The 23,291-nt window shown below is 54.8% G+C and overlaps 1 protein-coding gene across 18 annotated transcripts in view; it reads left to right on the forward strand.

Moving 5' to 3' along the window:
- Positions 1-6: 6 nt before the first annotated feature.
- LOC120588958 (voltage-dependent T-type calcium channel subunit alpha-1G) overlaps positions 7-23,291 on the forward strand; it is a 62,125-nt gene continuing 38,840 nt past the window's right edge. For 14 of the 18 annotated variants that reach the window (XR_005649348.1, XM_039846317.1, XM_039846322.1 and 11 more), the window contains exons 1-9: positions 7-380; positions 7,359-7,470; positions 7,614-7,747; positions 8,088-8,185; positions 10,311-10,470; positions 10,941-11,241; positions 11,396-11,488; positions 13,759-14,542; positions 16,478-16,854. Coding sequence is in view for 17 of the 18 variants with exons in the window: in XM_039846317.1 (XP_039702251.1) it covers positions 139-380; positions 7,359-7,470; positions 7,614-7,747; positions 8,088-8,185; positions 10,311-10,470; positions 10,941-11,241; positions 11,396-11,488; positions 13,759-14,542; positions 16,478-16,854 (2,301 nt within the window). In the remaining variant the exon portion in view is untranslated. Of the gene's footprint in view, positions 381-7,357; positions 7,471-7,610; positions 7,748-8,087; positions 8,186-10,310; positions 10,471-10,940; positions 11,242-11,395; positions 11,489-13,758; positions 14,543-16,477; positions 16,855-23,291 lie in introns of those variants that run through there. The other 4 variants (XM_039846319.1, XM_039846324.1, XM_039846326.1 and 1 more) reach the window with 3 other exon arrangements.

A 23,291-nucleotide genomic window follows, 5' to 3' on the forward strand; every position in this document is an offset into this window, starting at 1 on the left:
GCCCTCCCGGGGGCTCAGCCTGTGCCCTAGAGCCCCCCGGATGCGCCCCCTCCGGGGCCCCCCGGTTGCGTGAGGACACATCCTCTGAGGGGCGCCGCTCGCCCCTCTCGACAGCCCCGGGCCCCGGCTGGCCAGAGGATGGACGAGGAGGAGGATGGAGCGGGCGCCGAGGAGTCAGGACAACCCCGGAGCTTCATGCGGCTCAACGACCTGTCCGGGGCCGGGGGCCGGCCGGGGCCGGGGTCGGCGGAAAAGGACCCGGGCAGCGCGGACTCCGAGGCGGAGGGGCTGCCATACCCGGCGCTGGCCCCGGTGGTCTTCTTCTACTTGAGCCAGGATAGCCGCCCGCGGAGCTGGTGTCTCCGCACGGTCTGTAATCCATATCCTCCGGGGCACGACGGCCAGGCTGGGGGGGTCCGCAGGGGGGCGGGCCGCGCCGCCGGAGGGGACAAAAAGCCAGGTGAGTCGGAGAAGTAAGCCTGGAATGTGGGCAGACGAGAGGGAGCTGCTAAAGAGGGGAGGGGGCGTCAGAGAGGAATCGGAGACGCAAGCAGGTTTGGCAGATAACCCCAGGCGAGCCCCACCTCGATACACACACCTCAGTCCTCCTTGGGGGGCTGGGATCCAGGCCAGGAAAAGAGAGACGTGCCCCGTTGGTTTGCAGCTGGCTGCTCTCCAGATGTGGGCAGGGGAGGGTCGTCATCGTCCAGATGTGGGAAGCTTCAGGAGCCTGGGAGCTCTACTCCGCCCGCCGCCGGTTGTGCCGCCCCAAGGTTGGTTTTCTGGGTTGGGGTGGGGTGGGGAGGGGAAGCTGCGAGGACGGGGAGAGGACCACCAATCTCTTGGGTTTTCCCTTCACTTGCTACAAAGTTCCCGCGCTGATTCTAGGGTCTGATCCCCCCTGACCTGGTCCTTAGGCTGATGACTTGCTGACCTGGAAGGGGAGATGTTGGGGCAGGGGACCAGGTCTACCCCCCCACCCCATCCGCGGGTTGGAGGCACAACAAGGAGATTCCGGCGGCGGCTGATGTCAGGGGCGCAGAATGAGAACAAGATGTGGTGGAGGGGAAGCTGTCTGCCCCCAGAGCTGGAGTAGAGACCCTTTCGGCTAGAGCCCGATGCCCAGAGTGCCTCCTTTCTCCCCAATTCTTTATTCAATGGGGGGTGTTTAAGGTCAGGTTGGGAGTTTTGTGCTAGATTTTTTCTTGTGGAGGGAAAGACTGTGGCAAGAGCTTTGGCAAGCGGGGGATGGGATTAAGCCGGTTTAAGTTATCCATTCCCTTTCACAAATAAAGAGTGCTCCCGCCAGATCACAGAGCAGGTTTGGGAAACCGCAGCCCTTCAAGAAAGTACCAGGGCAGCAGGCACGGGGGTGGGGGGTGGGGGGGACAGTGAGACCTTGAGCCGATTCACTAAGGACTCTGGCCACCCCCCACCAGTGTCTACTCCTTGCATGGGTTTGTGGAATGCGAGCCCCACATTCCAGAAGGATAGATTTAGCACTACTCCCTATCCTCTGCCCAGTGTGGAGTGGTATAGGAGACCCCAGTCCCTTCGTCGCCACCGTCTTTCCCCCTAAGCCCCTAGCACAAAGCCCTGCTTGGCTAATGCCGGGCTCCAGGCTCCCCGGTGGGTCCCACCACTGCCGGAAGGAAAGGGGAGGGGTGCGCTGCCATCCCAGGTCTTGACAGCTTCTCTCGGCTCCTTCCTCCTAGCTCAGAGGCTCTTTTGGACCCAGGGTGGGAGACTGCAGGTCTCCCTTGTAACCCATGAGAGCCCAACCAGGACTCTGCTTTGGGGTGGGGTGGGGGGGGAGAGCTTGGTGCCGCCCTCACTCTCTGCAGCTCTGCTGCCTCTAGTGCGCAAAACTGGGATGTAAGCTTGGGTCTCCCCCAACCCCCAGCCCATACACCCCGTGGGTCTTTAGGAAGCTCCCTTCATCACACCCTCTCCATCCCCTGCCTCTTCTTTCTCTCTGAGCTGCAGGAAGAGAGGTTCAGGCCTCAGAGGTCTGGGAACCTGCTGAACAGACACATTTGGGCATGACTCCTCCCCGTCCCCCACCTTCTGCCTCTAGGCCCCTTTCTCCATGGCAGAGATGGAGATGGGGAACAAATGTCTCTGAGGAGGATGGGCTCTGGGAATCCCTCTTCTCCATCCTAACTACCGCCCTCTCCATGAATGTGAAAAAGCACCGGCCCTATCCCCTCCTCAGAGGTCCCGGGAAGGTAGATAGATCTCTTCCCTTTCCCTCCCCCTCCACAAAACCAGACCTCTGGGCTAGCATCTCCCCACCTGCCCTATTTCCAGGTGCTAGTGGATGGTCTGGGGCAGATTCCTTCCTTGAGGGGTTCTGGGAGGGGTCAAGTGGTCAGAGCCCAGGGCTTGTCTTGGGGTGGGGAGCTGGCTTTCCTCTGGAGTGGTGGGAGTCTGGGCTGTGGGGCATGGCATCACTAGGTCTGGTCAAGTCGCTAAGGCTAGATTGGCTTAAGGTCGAGAACAATTTCTTGGCAAGGGGGCTGCCTAAGTGTGTTCCCACCACTCCTGTCACACTCAGTGTCAAGGGAAACCTGTATTTTTACTGTCAGAGGGGCTCTGAACTGAGTCTTGGGCCTGTGTTTCCCTTTCTCTCTTTGGTCTCTGTGCCGCCACAAGGTTTCTTTCTCTCTGCACCTCTGAGCCTGAGGGACAGAAGGACACCTCCCCCACAAAAAAGTCTAACTGAAGCCAGTTAGACTTTTCTTGGCATCCTTCTCAGCCCCCCCTCCTCTCTTAGCTTCTTTAAGAGACCAGGTTTCCTAGAGAGGAGATCTAGACCCAGGTAGAAGTGGTGGTTGTGTGTGTGTGTGTGTGTGTCTGTGTGTGGTGGTGGGGGTGGGGGCAGCAAAAAGAAGGCTGGGAAGTGCATATTTTGGTAATGGGGAGACCAGGGATGCTCCTAGACAGTCAATTCAGAGTCGGAAAGGCCTCCCTCCTCTCAAGTCTGGGGAAGTGTGGTGGACTTTCCAGTATGTGTTTCTTCAAGTGTGAGGGAGTGCGTTTCCCCTCCTGAGAAGATCCTGAGCATTCCCTCTCCGGCTGTTGTGTCACATCTGGAAGTTTGTGTAGGAGTTTCTCCAAGCTCAGAGCCCAGCACAGCTTTTTCTCATTTGGAAATCACAGGCTGGCATTTGGGATGAGGAGGAGGCCAGAAGGGGGGAGAGGAGAGGGAGCCTGCCAGGGAAGTAGAGGGGAGAGAGGAGAGAAGGGGAAGCTGTGAATGGGTAGGAGCACTAATGGTTTCCAGAAGTGAGTGTGAGTGTGCGACTGCGTCACTGTGTGTGTCTGAGTGTGTGTATCTGAAGGGGAGGGGGCATCCGGAATTTCTGGAGCTTTCCTTGCCACTGTCCCAGTGCCCCAAGTTTGCCTGTTTCTCTTACCTAGGGAGAAATCTCCATTTTGGTCCTCAGAGGAAATGAGAGGGGGGTGTTCTTTCTGACTCCTCGCCAATGCCCTCCTCTCATTTTCAAACTCAAGGCTCTCCAGAGGGGATTCTGCAGAGAAGGGCTGGGGCTGGGGAATTGAATAGGACTAGGGGGCCACAGTCCCCCCACCCCTCTCTTTCTGTCCCAGTCCCACATTCCTTCTGGGTCACACACCCACTCTGCTCCATGGAACTGTTGGGGGACTCCCCATCACCTGCAGTGCCAGTTGGAGCCATTCCTGGGATTACCCCCACCACACAGCCCCACTCACCCCCTCGTCTGCTCCCGCCCCAGTTCTTACCCCACCCTGCCTGCCTCAGCCAGGATGGCGACAGACACAACTGCTCACACATGCAGACATGTACACACACACGCACACACACGCACAGTCACAGACATTTGAATCAGATTTCTGGCCTATTTCCCCTCCAAAGATTCCAGCAGGCCAGCTCTCTTGTGTCTCTGTCTCACGTCTCTGTCTCTGGGTGGGGCCCTGGGGCCGGCTGCCTTTCTTCAGGCTTCAGTTTTCAGTTCAGCTGGAAACCTCTCTCCCCACACACCCACATGCTGGAGCCATGGCAGGGAGACCATTGGGAAACAGACGTGGGAGTGGGGGCTCTGTGGGGGAATCCCCCTTTCTGCTTCCTAGCAGGAGGCTTACCGCTGAGCTCCTATATACTACCCGACCCTGGGGAATGCTGAATCCCATAGACACCAGCCCCTCCATGGGGTGGGTGAGAACACCACCCCACCTTCCCACCAAGTATTAGGAGGCCGGAACTCCTGGGTCCAGGTTGATTTCTTACTCAGTCTCAGGTTTCCAGGTTCCTAGTGGGGAATGGGGGCCTGCTAGAGGGCCTGCTTCCCTTCCCAGTCATTCTCTGCTCAGAGCCCCTATGCCTCTGGAGGTGCCCCAGCCCTCCTCCCTCCTCTCCCTACCTCCCTCTGCCTTGCAGCTGCCAGGCTAGGCTAGGGCTCTAGATAAAGCCCCATGGAGAGGACTCAGTTTGTGCAGATAACATGCTCTAGTTCTCTCTCCTGGGGGGGAGAAGAGGAGGAGGGATAAAGCGGGGTTCCTTGCCCTGCCATTTCCTTTTTCTCTGCTTTTGATGGTGGGTTGTGGGGAAAAGAAAGATCCTCCCGTCTCCTACCCACCTCCCCCTTTGGGATCCACTCCAGCCCGGACAGTCACCATAGCAACAGTAGACATATGACTGCACAGGTCTCTCATAGTCACTATGGCAACCAGTGTCCCCCGTTCCCTTGGTTGCCATGGAGATTTGTCACATGGTTTCCCCCCAACCTGATAACCTGTGGGTCTCTCTGCTTCCCCTTCCCTGCTTGAAGACAAGACAGCAGCCTGGGTAAGGGGAGTTCATGTGTGTGTGGAGGGGCTTTAATTACCATGGCAACGAATCCACACCACCTGGTGACACATCTTTCTGTTGTTATAGCAACAGAGGAACATCACACAGTGACATACGGCCATGTTCCCAAGGAAACGAGCCCTACCCTGAGAAGGGTGAAGGACTCCCCCACCCCCATTAATTATTACTCAGTTCAAATTGTCCCAAATTTTCCTGTGCCTTGGTGTCTCCCTGTCCATTTATGTTTACCTATAAGGAAAAGAGGGAAGTACAGAGGGACGGATGTGCCTGGAATTAAGCTGAATTTCCAAGGGGGCACTTGAGAAGGGGCTTCTGTGGTTAAGAGCTGGCAGACTCTGTCTATAAGAGGCCCCAGCGTAAGCATGTGTAAGGTGGGGACAGGCAGGACAGCTCCCCTACGGTGGTACTTCTGCACCTTCTTCTTGTCCCATAATTATCATCAGTTCATCACTATCAAGGCAAATAAGGCAGGAAAACATGAACGGGACACTACAGCCGGCTTCTAGGCAGGGAGATTAATCGATTAATTGATTGACTCATTCATTCATTCATTCAGTCTTCCTTCCCATGTATTGACCATCTGCCACATGCCAGGCACTCCCATTAGAAGGATCCACACAGGTGTGCCAGGAGCCCCTCTTCCCAGGAGAACTGCCTGTCTTTCCTCGTGTAACGTATCTGCTCACATGAGTCCCTCCCTACAGAGGAGAGGAGGGAGGTAGCTTGGGGAAAGCAGACCAGTTCTTGGGGGTAATTGTGTCTTTCCCTTTCCAAATGATGGATCCAAGGGAGGTCCCTCCCTGTCCCCCTTTTTTCAGGGTAACCCCTGGCCAACCCCTATTCTAGGGAAAGATCCACTGAGCTCCAGTTCCACTCAGGAAAACAGCTCCATGGAAACAGAGCGCTTTGTATTTCCCACTTTATCTACTTACCCCCAAAACCTAGAACTTATATATACACATATATATTCTTGTGAGGAGGTGGAGATTAGGGAAATTGCAGTGCCTTGGGACAATTGGTACCTGTTGGTGGGAAGTGATGTGAGTCTAAGGGAAAAGGGCCTGGGTCACAGGAGGGGTAAGAGGGCCACGAGGGGCTTGAAGTAATAATGAGCTTTTGGGAAGGGGACATATCTGAGGTTCAGGACAGAAGATGGGGTGTGGCTGGGAACAGCTGGGAGAAAAGTTGTTGGGTCTTTGGCTTCTTACTCCAGAAGTCAGGTTATAACAGGAAGATCCCATCTACTCTGGGCCTCTCCACCCCCACTTCATCTGACTCGGTGGGTCCTGCTGTGGGCTGCCATGACACTCTCCCTCCACCCCTTAGGCCTACTTTCCCCAGACCCCACTCTCTGCTTGTTTCCAGCCTCTTTGCTCTTCCCGACTCCTTCATATTTTCCTTGAGAAAAAAAGGATGCTTGGTTGTTTGGTTGTGAGTTTGGTTCCCAGAACGTTCTAAGACTCTTTTGTACCTATTGATAGAATGGAGGCGAGTGCTTTAGTAAAATCCACTATGTGGAAAGACTCAGGGTTTAGAAAGACTCCTCTCTCCCCATTGCTGCAGAGCAGAGTTTGTTTTAGTTGGTCTGGGCTGAGGCTTTGCTGGAAGTCACAAGAAGGTGTGATGGTGGCCCAGTTTGTGTGTGCAGGATACTGTCCGCTCTGCACAGGCTTGGGGCTTGTGTCTAGCACAGGGCATGATGTGTAGTAGGTCCTCATTATTTAAATGTCTGACTGTGTCTAAAGGCCATCTGAGGTCTTTGAGAGGTCAGGGGGATAGATGTACCTGGGAGTAAGTAGAAGAGGCAGCCTCAGGCTCCAAAGCTGTGATGAAGCCGTGAACCCTCTCGTCTGACTCTGCTTCCTGTCTGGTGCCAGCACGTTTGTGACAGCTCCTTCCCTACATGCCTGAGCAGCATGGAAGCAGCTATCCCAGGTCAGGAACTTAGAAACCTCAGTCTCATCCTGGCTTCTCCTGTGACCTTCAGCACATGACTTTGGCTTTCTGGGCCTTGGTTTCCTTGGGTTCTAGGGAAGAAAATGATCTCCAGATACTTCACGAGGCTGTTGTAAGCATCAAATGTGGCATGGTGTGAAAGTGCTTGGTAAACTGCAAGGCAGACATAATCTGACTAGGTTTGTGTCACACATTCACGCACATTATCTCATTTGCTTCTCACATCTTCCCTGGGAGGTAAGGAGAATGAGATTCAGATTCAACAGCAAACTCTTGGTGTCTGGCATTTCCATAAGTGTGATCGATTTTATCCCCAAAATGGCTCGTGCAAATAGTCAGGGTATTTGTGGCTTTTCTCACTTTACAGATGAGGAAGCTGGGTCCAGAGGGGTGAGGTGACCAAAGTGGTGCTGGGCCAGGGCCTTCTCTTTGCACCTGGTTACGTGTCAAATGGGGTGGGGAGGTCAAGAAGCAGGGGTGCCAGAGGGGAGGTGGGGGGCCTGGGCTCTGCTCCAGTCCTTGACATCTGTTTCCTTGACCACCCGTTTACCTGGTTTGAGCGTATCAGCATGTTGGTCATCCTTCTCAACTGTGTGACTCTGGGCATGTTCCGGCCATGTGAAGACATCGCCTGTGACTCCCAGCGCTGCCGGATCCTGCAGGTGAGTGTGTGTGTGGTAGGGGAAAGGGGGAAGCTCCTGATTTTAATAACCTTGACCCCTCCTCTGCAAGAGACCCTGTGGTGGGGGTGAGGGGTGCTCCCCTACCCCCTTCTCAGTTTCAGCAGCCTCTCATCCCACATCAGGCCTTTGATGACTTCATCTTTGCCTTCTTCGCTGTGGAGATGGTGGTGAAGATGGTAGCCTTGGGAATCTTTGGGAAAAAGTGTTACCTGGGAGACACTTGGAACCGGCTGGACTTTTTCATCGTTATTGCAGGGTGAGGGCCTAGGCTGGGGGTGGGCAAGCAATGGATCAGATCAGTCCCTTTCCCAGCGCCAGAGTCTTAGGCCTGGCCCCTGCCCCCAGCCCACCAACAGCACTGCTTTCTCCCTGGCTGTCCACTAAGGGTCCGAGGCTATCCTGCCTGCAGCACTCCAGCCTGTACTCCCCTGAATCCACGGCCCCTCCATCCACTCCCTCTTCAGGGTCCTTGGGTGGAGGAGGGGGAAGAGTCAGAGGTCGTGCTGCCCCTCTGCAGCAAGATTCCTCATTGACCTCTTTTGACCCCGATGGCGGCCTCAGACTCAAAGGGCCTCCCTTTGGGCCCCTCCCTGCAGGATGCTGGAGTATTCGCTGGACCTGCAGAACGTCAGCTTCTCAGCTGTCAGGACAGTCCGTGTGCTGCGACCGCTCAGGGCCATTAACCGGGTGCCCAGTGAGTGACCCCTCAGCCCTCAGCCCCTGGAAGGAGAGTCCCAAGAGGAAATATGGAAATCTCAGACCCTTACCCTGACCTCCTGACCACTCACAGGCCTCATCAGGACCTGGCACTCTGAGGCAGACCCCATCAGGGAAGGGCTCAGTGGGGAGCTGGGGGTCACTGGAGCCAAACAAAGCCCCCACTCTGGGCTGTGGCACTGTGAGAATTATCTGAAAAGATCCTTCTCCCTCATTTTAGTCTGATTTGGAGTAAGAGTCTCAAAAAAGTCCCAGATGACTCCTTCCCTTCAGCTAAATGACTACCCCTTCCCCTGGAATAGGGGTGATGGGGATGGGGTAAGGAGGCTGGCAGGCCAGGAGGAGTAGGTGCAAAGCTCTATGGCCTTTTCTAGCCAGGACAGCCTATCACGCTATCTGGTTCTCATTGGTGAGACCACACTGGTCTCGCTGAGCATGACTTCTCTCAAGACAAGGCCACTCCATGCCTCATGCTCCTGCCTGTGTACCCTTCCTCCTCCTTCCCACCTCCTTCCAATCCGTTGCAGTAACTGACTGCCGGGACCATTATCTAAATTAAACCGCATTGGTTTCCCGAGCCAGCGAAGCTTTGGCAGTTCTAGCTTCCCCTACATCCTGCCCCCCACCCGTGCTCGGGCCCCCTTTGTAACTCCCCAACCTACACAAGCTGCAGATGGTCTCTACTGCAGTCCCAGGAGTGGGGCGGGGAGGGGGGAGAGCAGGTTTCTGTGCCTGATGTAACAAGAGCCCCCTTTGCTGTGCACGTGTGTGTGTGCACACACATGCATGTATGTACCTCTGTGTGTGATGCAGCTGCCTCTGGGTGGGCAGAGCTGCTCAGAGTGTCCCCCAGGCACTGGGGTGTGCTGGTGTTAGCAGGAGCTCCTGAGACGGCATGCCTTCACCTCCTCTCCTGCCCTAGGCGATGGCTGGCAGATTTATAGGCCTCTGTCTAACCACCAGTGTAATTCCCTTAATGCAAACCCTGAGGAATTGATCTCAGTTGGAGCACCGAGGAGCTGAAGGAGAATGGGCTGGAGAGGGTGGGGAGAGGGACTGAGTGAGGAACACTGAGCTGCAAAGGGCGGCTGCAGTCGCTAAGAGGGTTAATTAGCTGCTGCTTAGAAGCTTTTTCCATGGAGGGGACAGGGGACAATGAGTGGTGCTTTGGGGATCAAAACCGGCCATTATAGGTCTTTGTGCTTGATAGTGCCTTGGTGGCCGGGAGGCTGGTTCAGACCTTGTGGGATAGTTGGTCCTAGACCTGGAGCGAGGAGGGAGGGCAGCATCCCTCACAGGGCTTATTGGGGCAGGGTTGTGGTGGCTATCCTCAGGGAGGGAGTTGTTAATTGAAGGCCACCTGAGAAGACAGCCTTGTGGCCTCTCAGGCCCTGGTGTGGGGATCTGAATCACGCAGAGAGTAGACTCAGGGCAGGGAGCTGAGAACCGTGGTAGAGCACAGGGCATCTTGGCCCCTGCTGAGGGCCTGGATCTTAAAGTGAGATTCCTGTCTGCTAACATCCTTCTTAGAGTTCTCTGCCTCAGTTTCCCTAATGACTGCAGTGGTGATAGGAAAGTCAGCAGACTGTCTGGTGAGAGCAAGAAGTAGAAGGGGAGTGTGTGTGTGTATGTGTGTATGTGTGTTGTATGTATGTGTGTATATATGTAATGAGATTTAGGAGCAGAAAACCTGGTTTAAGTCCTGGCACCTACATGTAGCAGCTCTGTGGTATTGGACAAATCATATCAGTTCTCTGAGTCTCGATTCTCGTCTATAAATTAGGGGCAATATCTGTGCTGTGATGATGTTGGGACAGTTAGGTGGGATGTGTCACAAGAGGGTGCTTTGGAAACTGAGGTTACTCTGGCTTATCTTTGGTGGTTCCGCCCACTGTTTAATGGGTGGGGGTGTGGCAGGAGGGATAGTGGGGAGGGATTAGTGGCTGCAAGGGCCGCCTGCTGAGTTAGAGGTGTGTACTGGTCTTCCCTCCAGCTTGAGCCAGGCTGTCTTAGCCTCAGAGGCCCTAGTGGGAGCTCTTTGGGGGTGCTGTCAGCCTAGGCCAGCCAACCTGGCGCCCCCAGCGTGGCTTCTGCCCCCACAGGCATGCGCATCCTCGTCACACTGCTGCTGGACACGCTGCCCATGCTGGGCAACGTTCTGCTGCTCTGTTTCTTCGTCTTCTTCATCTTTGGCATCGTGGGAGTCCAGCTATGGGCAGGGCTGCTTCGGAACCGATGCTTCCTGCCCGAGAACTTTAGCCTGTGAGTAGCTCATGGGGTGGGGTGACCTTGGAGTGGTTGTGGAGCTGGGACCACCCTCAGTCCCTGTTGCTATTGACATATCTGTTCTCATATCAGTGACATGTCTGGTTTTCCAACTTACACATTGGAGTCACTTGGGAGCTTAAAAAATACTGAGGCCTGGGTCCCATCCCCACAGATTCTGATTTCATTGGTTTGGGGTTCAGCCTGAACGAGGAGATTTTTATAAGCTCCCCAGTGAGCCTACTGTGTGGCCACATTGCAAAACCACTGCTCTAGGATGTAACCTCCAACATCCTGACTCTGGAGTTTCATACTCAGTCCTCACACTCCCCATCCACACCCACAAATCCTTGCACCTACCTGGTGCTTGCCCCATCTCTGTTCCCTGCCCTGCTTACCCTGCGTGCCTCAGTGCGGCCCTCTCCCTGGGATACCTGCTCTCAGCCTCACCCCTGTCCCCTCCACAGCCCCCTGAGCGTGGACTTGGAGCGCTATTATCAGACCGAGAACGAAGACGAGAACCCCTTCATCTGCTCCCAGCCGCGGGAGAATGGCATGCGCTCCTGTAGGAGCGTGCCCACCCTTCGAGGGGAGGGGGGTGGCGGCCCGCCCTGCGGCTTGGACTACGAGGCTTACAACAGCTCCAGCAACACGACCTGTGTCAACTGGAACCAGTACTACACCAACTGCTCCGCGGGGGAGCACAACCCCTTTAAGGGCGCCATCAACTTCGACAACATCGGCTATGCCTGGATCGCCATCTTCCAGGTGGGGCAGCCTGGGCGCTGGGAGAGTCCCCAGAACGCAAGCACCAGGACACAGTCCAAGTTCTCAGGGTGGGGATGGGGCCAGGGCCTCTGGAGGAGACTGCAGGAGACTTTAGGGGGCCCAGAGTCAGCCTGCCCCTCTGCCACCTCCTCAGGTCATCACGCTGGAGGGCTGGGTCGACATCATGTACTTTGTGATGGATGCTCATTCCTTCTACAACTTCATCTACTTCATCCTCCTCATCATCGTGAGTGATTCCTCAGGCCCCTGAGGGGATGGGGGATTCTGGGGAAATGGGTTGGGGAAGTCCAGAGAGGGGAAAGTTTGCTCAGTCTGAAGTTCTAGCTTTCACGACAAGTCTCATTGAGATGCAGCAGAGAAGGCACCTGTCAAGAGGAGTAAGGAGAGAAATCCAAGGTTAAGGCCTGACTATCACTTAATACCACTTAGAACCCTGGGCAAGTCATTCCCTACGAGACCCCCAGTCCAACCTTGGACTTCCGTTTTTTCATCAGTAAAATCGGTCGTTCTCGACTGTAGGGTGATACTACCTCTCCCCAGAGGGCATTTGGAAGTGACAAAGGATGGTCCTGTTTTTCACAAGGACTAGTAGAGCAGTATTGGCACTTTGTTGGGGAGTAGGCAGGAGATGGTAAACATCCTGAAACATCCTGCAAACAAAGCATTGTTCCACCCCAAATTCCCATCATTCAGTGTTGAGAAACACTGCGTGATCTCTTGTTCCCTCCAGCTCAGAAGTTCCAAGGCTTAATGAGGACAGAAGACAGAGGCAAAAGTAGCAGCATGTAATAGTTTAAGTCACTACCATTCACAGTTAACAATTTAATTGCTGCTACTTATAGCTAGTATTTATTGAGCACTTACCATGCACCAGTCCCTGCTCTAAGCACTCGTTATGTGCTGGTGCATTTAATCCTCACCGTGATCCTGTTACCGTTTCCACTTTACAGATGAGGAAACCAACGTTTCCTCATTTGTCTGACCCCATTGTGGGCGTCCCATATGCTGTGGATTAATCTCGCTGAGTGGGGCATCACTGCTGATATATGCTATAGCATCTGCTGCCTGCTGAATCTTCCTGGTCTCTGTGAGGGGCCGTGCACAGGGATTGTGGTCCCAGCCCCTAACGGAGAACTCTAAGCTTTAGAGAGCTTGTTCACCAGCCTGAGTGGCCGGAGCTGAAAATTCAGCCCCAGGCTACTGACTCCAAGTCTAGCCCTTTTTCCATGTCACCAAGAGGCCAATGACAGAGCCTGACAGATGGACAGATATTGAGAAAAAGAGATTAAGATGTAGTCAGGATTCAGGACAAGCTCCAGAGAGAGGTGGAGACAAAATAAGGTAGCTCTTGGTGAGTGAGAGACAGCAGGTAGGTCCTGAGAAAGAACAAGTCCTCAAGGCCACCCGCTCCTGCCCTATAATGTTTCCTACTGTGAAAGAGTGGCCAGGCCAGGCTCCAGGCCTGTTCCCATCTCCCACCAGCACCTGGGGTGGCATGGCTGGTGCCTGTGGGAAGCCTAGTCTTTTCACTATGCTGCTCTCCCTGGGCATAGGGAAGGGAGAAGGAAGAAGACGGTGGGGAGGTTATGGGCCTAGTTTCCACCCCCCTCCCACACACCCCCCTGAAAAAAAAAAAATCTTTCCAAACAGCTTTGGAATCACACTAGTGAAACTATTACATTTATAATTACTAGGACACAATCTAGAAAAAAAAAAAAAACTGCTTCGTCACCATAAATATTCATTTCCTTCATTCTGGATTATTGTCCAAGCAATGGTTGCCCCCGAATCCTGGGGAAACTGAGGCATGGAGGTGGGAATGGAGAAGCGTGGGTAAGTCAGAGTGGCAGCTTGGCCAGTCTGTAGGGTTCAGGGTTCAGCCCTTCGCTTGGCTGGGGAAGAGGAGAGGCACAGGAAAAGAGATACAGGCAAGGCCAGTGGTCATGAAGATACTGAGGCCCCATGGTTAAGGGTCTCACTCAAGGTCACGCAGCTAGAATTGGTACCAGAAGCAGGAGTATTGTGCACAAGTTTTTTGCCAAGATCTCTAAGGCTCAATCCAATGCGAAAACTCCATGTCCTGAGACTGCATTCATTTTCACAGCCTTCTCTACTCCTAGTGGGAATTGGGGAGGAGTACTCAGGATCTGCGCAGATGAGCATATTTAGGGGCAGGGAGTTTGGGAGATACGCCTTGCAGGGTAGCATCAGGACCAATAGCCATACTTTGGAATTCCATAGAGTTTGGTTCAAGTTTTAGCTTTGTTGTGCATTAATGGAATGATCTTGGGCAAATTCCTCAGCCTCTCTGAGCCTCAGTTTCCTCAACCCTCAGATAGAGATAATAAAAATGTCACCTCTTGAGACAGTCATGAGAATAAAATGACAGCTATTAAGCCCAGTGCCTGGCACATGGGAAGTGCTCATTACTTGGCAGCAGGCATTGTGATTCTCTTTTCTTCAGGACATCTCCTTTCACTGTCCCCACCCCAACAGGTGGGCTCCTTCTTCATGATCAACCTGTGCCTGGTGGTGATTGCCACGCAGTTCTCAGAGACCAAGCAGCGGGAAAGCCAGCTGATGCGGGAGCAGCGCGTGCGGTTCCTGTCCAACGCCAGCACCCTGGCCAGCTTCTCTGAGCCCGGCAGCTGCTACGAGGAGCTGCTCAAGTACCTTGTGTACATCCTCCGTAAGGCAGCCCGCAGGCTGGCCCAGGTCTCCCGGGCAGCAGGCATTCGGGCTGGGCTGCTGAGCAGCCCAGCACCCCATGGGGGCCAGGAGCCCCAGCCCAGCAGCAGCTGCTCACGCTCCCACCGCCGCCCATCTGTCCATCACCTGGTGCACCACCACCACCACCATCACCACCACTACCACCTGGGCAATGGGACACTGCGGGGCCCCCGGGCCAGCCCAGAGATCCAGGACAGGGATGCCAACGGGTCCCGCCGGCTCATGCTGCCACCGCCCTCAACACCCGCCCTCTCAGGGGGCCCTCCGGGGGGCGCAGAGGCTGTGCACAGCTTCTACCATGCTGACTGCCACTTGGAGCCAGTCCGCTGCCAGGCACCCGCTCCCAGGTCACCATCTGAGGCGTCAGGCAGGACTGTGAGCAGCGGGAAGGTGTACCCCACTGTGCACACCAGCCCGCCACCTGAGATGCTGAAGGAGAAGGCACTCATGGAGGTAGCCCCCACTTCTGGACCCCCCACCCTCACCAGCCTCAACATCCCACCTGAGCGCTACAGCTCCATGCACAAGCTGCTAGAGACACAGAGTACAGGTGAGAACTCTGGGTGGGGGCATGTTGGGGCCCCTCAACTGAGGGCCAGGTGGTGTTCCAGAGAGGACCAGGGGTCTGGAGTCAGAGGATTGGGCTTGGATTCCCATTTTGCCATTCACAGCCTTGGGACCTTTAACCAAGCATATTGCTTTTTTTGAGCCATAATTTTCTCATCTGTTGAAATGAGAATCATAATTCTCATATTGTAATAATAATAACAACCATCATGTAATGAGCACTTGCTATATGCTCTGCTCTGCGCTGTTTGCGATAATACCTAACATTCATTGATGCATTGCTATGTGCCTGTCACGTGCTTTTCAGGCAGAATCCCATTGGCTCCTTCAAACAGTTTAGGTGATAAGCTTTCTTACTGTCCCCATTTTACTGCTAAGAGAAAGGAGGCTCAGAGATGTTGTATGACTTGTCCAAATTTGTGCCGTCGGTGAGGGGTGGACTCAGGACCATCTCTGACTGTGAGGCCCACACTCCATACCCCTTGTTGCAAGGCTCAGAGGGGAAGTGGTATATGCCCGTGGCCAGCACTGTGCTGCATACTAAGGGGACTCTTGTAAACATGAGTCCCATTCCCTCCGCATAGGGAGACCAGGGGCCTGGAGCAGCAAGTCCTCAGGGAGCTGTTAATCTGATGGGAGGTACACCCAGTGTCATAGGGAAAGTGAGATGCTCGCTGCCTGTGGCGTCCCCCAGTCAGACAGGGGTGGCGGGTAGTCCTCCGCAGACAGACTCACTGTAACTACAGAAGAGGGCCTGCGTTTCAGGAAGGATTTGGCACGTGGGAGAAATGATGTATTTGTGGGATGCTATGTGGGAATGTGGGCTGGGACAGGAAGGTGCTATCACAGAATGCAGTGCGAAGGGTTCTTGTGCCAGCTCTTCCACTACCCTCCCATAGGACACGAGCCAGTCGCATGCACACACGCATGCACGTTTTCATTCCCCCCCTCTAGAAAAGGCAGGGCTGGGACCGTCATTATCAGTAGATGCTTATGGATGTCCTCCCCTGTGCAGTCAGAAGGGGAAACAGTGTTGGATGCCTACGAGGGGCTGGGCCCTTCCCATACAGGCTTTCCCTAGTTGGTCCCTGAGGTTCCTTTCAGCTTTCATAGTCTGTGATCCAATTTAGATTTAAATTGACATTGATATCTTGGGATAGGTCACTGTGTGCTCACACACGCAGTCTGGTGTATGTGTATGTGTGTATGGAGGTGTCCAGTGTGTGTTTGTGTGTATTTACATGTGTCTGGTGTTCATGTGTGTATACACATGTGTCTGATGTGAGTAGGTGCATGTGTTTGCACACAGGAGTGGTGCTCTTATCTGCTGTATATGTGTGCCCGTGTTTGCACGTGCCTGGTACATGTGCATTGTGTGATGTGTACGCGTCTGTGTACCCATGTGTTTGGATGTACGTGACATGGGGTATGCAAATAGTACATGTGTGTACACAGTACATGTGTTTATGTACATGAAGTATCTATCTTGTGCACGTGTGTGTGTCTGATGTGTGTATGTACACGAGTGTGGGTGTGTGTCTCAAGAATCCTTTGGAAAATAAATGCTGCTCAGAGCAGTGTCGACGCAGGGCTGGCTTCCCTGGGACGTAGGGATGATCTAGGCTCCTTGCTGGAGTTTTCCTAGGACATAAGAGCTGCCCAGGATCTCAGAGGACATCAAGACCACTTGCCTGACCCTAGGACACCCCAGCAGTGACTGTTAAGGGGATACTATTGGCATTTGGTGGCATTCTGTTGCTCCAGATTGCCCACACCGCAGGGCACCCAACACCCCTGGCCTACTAAGTGCCCAGCACCCCCAACTCAAGCTCTTCTACTCATTTCACCTATACTCTGAGGGAAGGGCCACCCCAACTAAGAATCTCTGGAGCCTCTAACCTCTACCCTCCTGTCCCAGGCACCTGTCAAAGCTCTTGCAAGATCTCCAGCCCTTGCTTGAAGGCAGACAGTGGAGCCTGTGGCCCAGACAGCTGCCCCTACTGTGCCCGGGCTGGGGCAGGGGAGGTGGAGCTCGCCGGCCACGAGATGCCTGACTCAGACAGCGAGGCGGTTTATGAGTTCACACAGGACGCCCAACACGGTGACCTCCGGGACCCCCACAGCCGGCGGCAACGGAGACTGGGGCTGGATGTGGAGCCCAACTCTGTGCTGGCCTTCTGGAGGTTGATCTGCGACACTTTCCGGAAGATTGTGGACAGCAAGTACTTTGGTCGGGGAATCATGATTGCTATCCTGGTCAACACACTCAGCATGGGCATCGAGTACCACGAGCAGGTAGGGCAAGGGCACGATCCCTGGGGCTGGGACCCCACTGCCTTCTTCCCCTCCTACCCGCTGTGCTATGTTTTCTCTCCATGCTGCTAGCCTGCATGGCAGGGAGGAGGACAGGAGGGACATGGCAGCAATGTGAGAGAATTCTTTGGAGGGTGAAAAACAGTGAATGTCACACAGTCTCAGAGTATGCCCAAAGCAGGGGCGAGGTCCGAGCTGGGCATGCGCTATCTGGGAAGGCTTCCCAGAGGAGGCAGGCTTCGAACGATGTGAATGAGTGATGAGCATCAGATGTGGGCAAGACCTCTTTGGAGGGACAAGTCACTGGAAGAGATCTGGGTCTTTGGAGGAGATATAGCGGGGAGGGGAGGTGTTGGGAGATCCTGTAGCATTCATCTGACTCAGTAATTAGGGGTGTGATTGACCGGAGGCAGAAGGGGGCCTGTGTAGGTAGGGGTGAGGAGTGGAGGGTTGGTGGCTGTGCCTAGATGAAGCCAAGCCTCTCTGCTGCTGGTCTTTGTTCTGAGAGCCTTGCTGTGAGCAGGGCCGTGCTAGGTGGATGAGAGCGCCCAGTATGGTGAGGGGACTTGAAACTATCGCGTTTGAGGAATCGTTCTAAGAACCAGGGTGTTTAGTCAGGAGAAGTGGAGGCTCAGTAGGGACAAGCGAGCTGTCTTCAAATATTTGAAGGGCTGTCATGTGGAAGAGGGAGCAGGCTTTTTTTGTGGGGTAATGGCTGCAGGCAGTGGGATCTAGGCTGGGGGGGAGGAGGCTGTTCTCACTTTCATAGCTGTGCAAGGACAGAAAAGATGTCCTAGGGGACCCACTGGCCCTCACCCGGCACACTGACTGGGGATGGGAGCAGGCACCATGGGGCCTCACAACTTGGTTTGGCTGCTTCCCCCACAGCTTCCTTCCAGAAGGCAGCCCTTCCCCCTAATGAAGCCTTCTAGGTCACCCTGTTGGCTGATTCTTAGAAAAGGAAGGAGGCAGCTGGCAGGTGCTACAGTCCACAAGCCCTGCTGCGCTCTTCTCTCCTGGGTGTTCTTGCCTCCCTGGGGCTCGGGGAGGGGACCAGGCCATCAGAACCCGACCTTTCCTGGAACGGAACTGAGGCTCCGCGCTTCCCCAGCCTCGCACTAATCTCAGATAGAGGCGTCTAGGGGCCAGAGGTGTGGAGGGGCACCTGCATGGATGGGAAGGGGTGACAGGGACCATGGAGCGGAGCCTGGATTCAGCTGGCCAGTTTGGGGAAGGAGTGGGGACCTGGGTTGAGGCTGGGGAGCATAGGTCCAAGCCGGGGCTGGGCAGACAGGAGATGTTCACTTTTCAGGAGGATCAGAAGCCTCCTCCCCCTGTCTCACTGACCTCTTTGCCCACAATGTCGTGAGCAGTTAGCCCTTACCCCAACCACCCTGTCCCTCCAGGTGTGCCCTCCCCCCAGCCCCTCCCCCATTACCATCACACCACATCGCCACCCTTTCCTCTTGCTTCACTGCCCCCCAAGCCAGCCTGTTATGCCGGATTCCATCCCTGTGGAGGTGAGGTGCAGGGTGGGCAGGACACCTGCTGCAGTACTGGCAGGTGGGGCGTACAACACTGTGGTGTGCGTGTTGTGTCTGGGCTCATTGGGCAGGGGCTGTGTGTACACACACCTGTTCAGCTACCCTCCAGGGAAGAGGTGCTCTGCTCCACCAGGCTGGTGAGGACAGCATTTTCTGCTGCTGGGACCTAGGTGGTGGCAGCCCCTACCTAACCTTCCATTATCCCGGCTCCTTAAGCCTAAACCTTAACCTCCTCTCTCTCACCCCAGATCTTGCCGTGGTCAATGCCCATCCCCCAGGGAGCCACCTTCTCAGTGCATCCAGCAATCTTTGCCCAGCTGGATGCTGCTGGTGGGGGCTTTGCACTAGGAAGAAGCTGAGTCACAGAGACCGAGGGCAGATGAAGCCGCAGCAAGAGGGCTTTCAGTGAGATGTCCCATTGGGGAGGAAGTAAAAGTGATCAGTCAGGGGTGCCTGCAGCATCTTCTTGCCCAAGTTCTTGAGGAAACCAGGGGACTTGCCCTGCAAGCCTTTAGCAGCAAGGAGTGCCCACTCAGTGATGGCACAGTGTCTTCTCCAGGGAGGAGTTTGTCCCAATACCTGGCTGCTGAGGGCTCCACAGGGGTGAGTGGGAGGCCCGAGCAGGCCAGGCAGATGACTGGCTGCTGCCTGGCAGGCCCGGGGGCCGGGGGTGGTGAGAAGTCCCAGAAGCAGCCATGGGCCTGCGCTTGTAGGCACTGCAGCGTGAAAGTCCCGCCATCTGGGCCCCTGCACTGAGCAGCAGGCTGGGTGGGGGAAGGGCTGGGCAGGAGGTGAGGAGACCCAGGGCCGAGAGAGACAGAGACAGACGGAGATAGAGAGACGGAAGGAGACAAGACATTACAGGTGGGAAACCTGGAAAGAATGAATACCTGCTTGGTATATATAGCATACAGTGCAGACGAGACAGAGTGTGTAAATAGAGATGTAAGATAGCCCCTGTGAGAAGAGAGTACAGAAGATATAAAGACAGGAAGACAGAGGCACAGACGCAAGAGGGACAGAGATATAAAGGGAAGATGGAGACTCAGGGAGAGGAGGCAGAGACAGATGGAGGCACAGAGACAAAGGGGTGACAGAGAAGAGAGGTAAAAGAGGGAGCTGAAGACGGAGATGGAGACCAAGATCCAGATGAGGACAGACGGGGCAGGGACAGGGAGACAGGCTCAGATGAAGCCTCCAAGACAGGAGGGAGGTGGAGCCAGTTGAGAAAGAGGGCTGAGAGAGACAGCCAGGGAGAGCGACAGCAGATGCTAGCAGAGTCTCACGGTTTCCCTGCACAGCCCTTAATGAGGTGACTGTGTTCACTAATCCCGTATTGATCAGACTGTGGGGCGCTGGAGAACGTGTTGGTGGTGCTTCCCTGGGGGAGGAGCCAGCCCTCTTCCTGGCTTGGTGCTGCTGCCCTCCCCAGCCCTGTCCCCTCCACTGTCACCTGCCTTATCCATCATTCAGTTTCCCTGCCAGGGATAGCGATGCCTCTCACGCTCCTGTCCACTAACGTGCTGGCAGAGAAAGCACTCATGTTGTCATTCCTCACCCTACCCAAGGGAGACCCCATGCTGTCCACACTCTCCTGCTCCCCACTTCTCCAGCTGGTGGAGAACTGGCAGGACTGGTTTTCCCAAAGGGACTGGTGAGGACAACAAGGACAGAGGACACTGAGGAGGGAGGAAGAACATGTTCTGATGGAGGTTGAGCATAGGACTAAACCATCCATTAGGGGGTAGAACGTGGAGCAAGGAACTCACTGTGGATTTCCCATCTGTCCATCCATCACACACACATTTCCTGTGCATCAGAGTTGGGCCTAAGCGACTGTCATATTGATAAATGTTTAACAATCAGCCCTTAAAAAAAAAAAAAAAAAGAAAGTAAAAGAAGTCCTGATTTGTAGTGTTTGTAGCATTTGCCAATTACCATGGTGTAAATGCTCCCACCATGGCCAACTTCAAGCTATCAATCTGATGTCACTGAATGTGGAGCTGGGAAGAAATGTGCACAGCTGGTCCTCCCGAGCTGGTGCAGGATGGCCCCAGCACACCACTGGGCCTGGGGCACTTCGTCTTTCCTCTCGAAGGTGTCACCAACAAGTAAATAGTCACATTTGCTTGATTAATACAAGGTCGGAGAAGGATGCGTGGAGGTGCAGCCTGTGACCCAAACTGGGGAGGAGACTCAGGGAGGGCTCCATGTAGGACATGACCTTGGAGCTGAGTTTGAAGCAAGAGCGGGATGTAGCTGGTGAAGGGAGAGGACAGGGCACAGTATGGGGGAGGGCCAGAAGCACAAGGCACCAAAGCGGAGAGTTTTATAAGGAGTTCAGAATCAGTGGGGCACTGGGTAGGAGCTGGGTTGGGCAAGTGATAAGAGATGAGTTTGGAAAAAACTCAGGGCCAGGTCCTGAGAGGCATAGATGGAGTTTGGATTCTGTCCTGAAGGTGATAGGTTTTCAACAAAGGTTTTAAGCAGGTCAATGATATGAGCAGGTTTGTGTGCATGGAAGCCATGTGGGGAGTAGAAGGGAGGGGGGAATCAAGAGGCAGGGAGGCCAACGAGAGGGTTACTGCAGTGGTCCGGGCGGTTCATACATCTCTGTCCCTGGAGAAGGGGAGGAGAGGGCTGGGGAGAGCTGGCAGGTGCCTGAATCTGCAGGATGCAACACCAATTGGATATCTGGGGGGATGTGGCAGTCAGAACGACACCCATATTTCTGCTTGGGGTGGGAACACTGGGGCTTGAGCAGATTTGGGCTGGAGGACAGTGTGTATAAGATGCCCATTGGGACATCCCGGTATCTATACAGCAGGTTGCTGGAGCTCAGTAGAGAGATTTTCTCCTGGAACCTGTCTCCTCCTGGGTCTGCAATGGGTCAAGGCCACTCTAGGAGAGGAGAGGCTGCCAGGAGGGGGTCTTGGGGCACAGGACATTGCTAATCACCTCTTCCTGGATCTGGGTTGCTGAGGGCAGGGACTAACCTCATATTCTAGAAGAGAGGCAGCAGCATGTGGGAAGGAGGGGAAGAGCATGTGGCTCAGTGGTCTCTCCTGGGCTGCAGAGGAAAGTTGGGGGGAGGAGGGAGGTCCACAGAAAAGAGCCTTTCGGTCCAAGAGAGACAATGCAGGTGACGAGTCCGCTCATTGCTCCAACTCGGGGCCCATCCTGTCACTCTAGATACATGTCCAGAGAGGGTTTCTATTTATAAGTGAGTGAGGTTGACTGTTCGAGGCGAGGGAAGTGGGTGGGGGTGGGGGAGTGTCTAGCTGTGGTAGGTCTTAGCTTTTCAGAGGATTCACAGACCCCTTTTGGATTCTTCTGAAAGCTAGGGACCCTCTCTCCAGAAAACACACACATGAATAGACACCCCAAATGTGACCTTTGAGGACAAGTGTTTGTGGATACCTCTCATTCCAAGCCTATCCTTTGGGTCCTTTGCCTCCAGACAGAGGAGTCCTGGCTGAGGAGCTGGGGCTGGGGTCCAAGCAGGACTTTGGGGGATGACCCTTTCACAACTACCCTGGTCCCAGACTTTCAAAGGATCTCCAAATATGAGAGGGAAAAGGGTGCTGTTTCAGAGATGACTGGCTAAAGGGGTGCTCGCATTCCTTCAGGCATCCTCTGGCTCTAGGCTCCCCCAATTCAGCAAACAAGCACAGCACTCTAGCATAGAATAATAGAATGGCAGGGGTGGAGGCAGAGCTAGAAGCACCCGTGAAACTGAGGTGAAGCAGAAAAATCATTCTGCTTCATGGACGATTATGCCAAATGCCGTAAGGGAGGCTTCTGGGGACAGAGAAAGATGCTTACACCCAGGTGGGGGATTTGGAAGGGCTTCATGAAGGAGGTGGCTTTTGAGATGGCCTTGAAAGATAAGTGGAACTGGTAGTCAGGGCTAGGAGCTGAGAGATACAGGTGGAGGGATTAGAGCGAGTTCTGGCAGCCTGGCCAGGGTGGCATGGAATTCTCTGAAGTGCAGCCATGTTGCCTTCCCACCCCCACCCTGAGCTGTCTGAGCAGGAATGATGTGAGTCCAGAAGAGCTGAAGGAAGCCTGAGATTCCCGTAGGTGCGGGCTGGGTTGGGGGAGGGGCTCGAGGCTATTTCTGTCCTTCAGATCAGAGACTGAGGGCCCCAAGTCTGGTTGTGGCAGGGAGAGCAAGGAGGTGGGGGTCAGCCATTCCATTGGTAGGGTCTACAGCTTGGCACCTGCAGCTGGAGGGGTGGGGGCAGTCCTGAATCTTAGATAACTCCCAGGTTCCAAGACAGAATCCTGGAGAGGGATAGAGCCAGGAAGTCGGGGAAGGACAGGTTTGGGAGAGGAGGTGAGAGGGTTTATTTTGGACATGCTGCCTGAGCTGGCTGCAGGCCACCCTGGGAAGGCTCTCAGGCAGGCTGGCTCTCGGGGTGAGGAGCCAAGGGCTTGGGGGAGATTGTTTAGTGTCCTCTACACCCAGGGACAGCTGGGGAGGTGGGAGTGGGGGAGATGGCGTGACGGGGAGCCAAGGAAAGGGCGTGGGCTCGGACTCAACTCTGAAGAATGTTGGCCTGAGGGGAGAAAGGCAGCCTAGAAGGGCAGGAGATGGTCACCAGCACAGGGTCAGGGAAGCCAGGGCAGGCTGGCCATCAGGCGGGAGGGGTTGGCAGCTGGCTCAGATGCGGCTCAGGCATCCGCTAAGAGGAGGGTCAGGGAGAGGTTCCTCAGAGAGAGCTGGAATGGTGGGGCCCAGGCTCCAGGGCTGAATGGGCCTGGATGCACATGAAGGCTTCTGCTTTTAGGCAGGGGAAAGGAGATTGGAGGATTTGGGGGAAAGGGGATAACTAATGGAACAGAATGGGCCCAGGGAAGCCTGGTGGCTGT

The sequence above is a fragment of the Pteropus medius genome, unplaced genomic scaffold, assembly GCF_902729225.1.
Source record: "Pteropus medius unplaced genomic scaffold, Ma_sr-lr_union100, whole genome shotgun sequence".
NCBI classification, from domain to species: Eukaryota; Metazoa; Chordata; class Mammalia; order Chiroptera; family Pteropodidae; genus Pteropus; species Pteropus medius.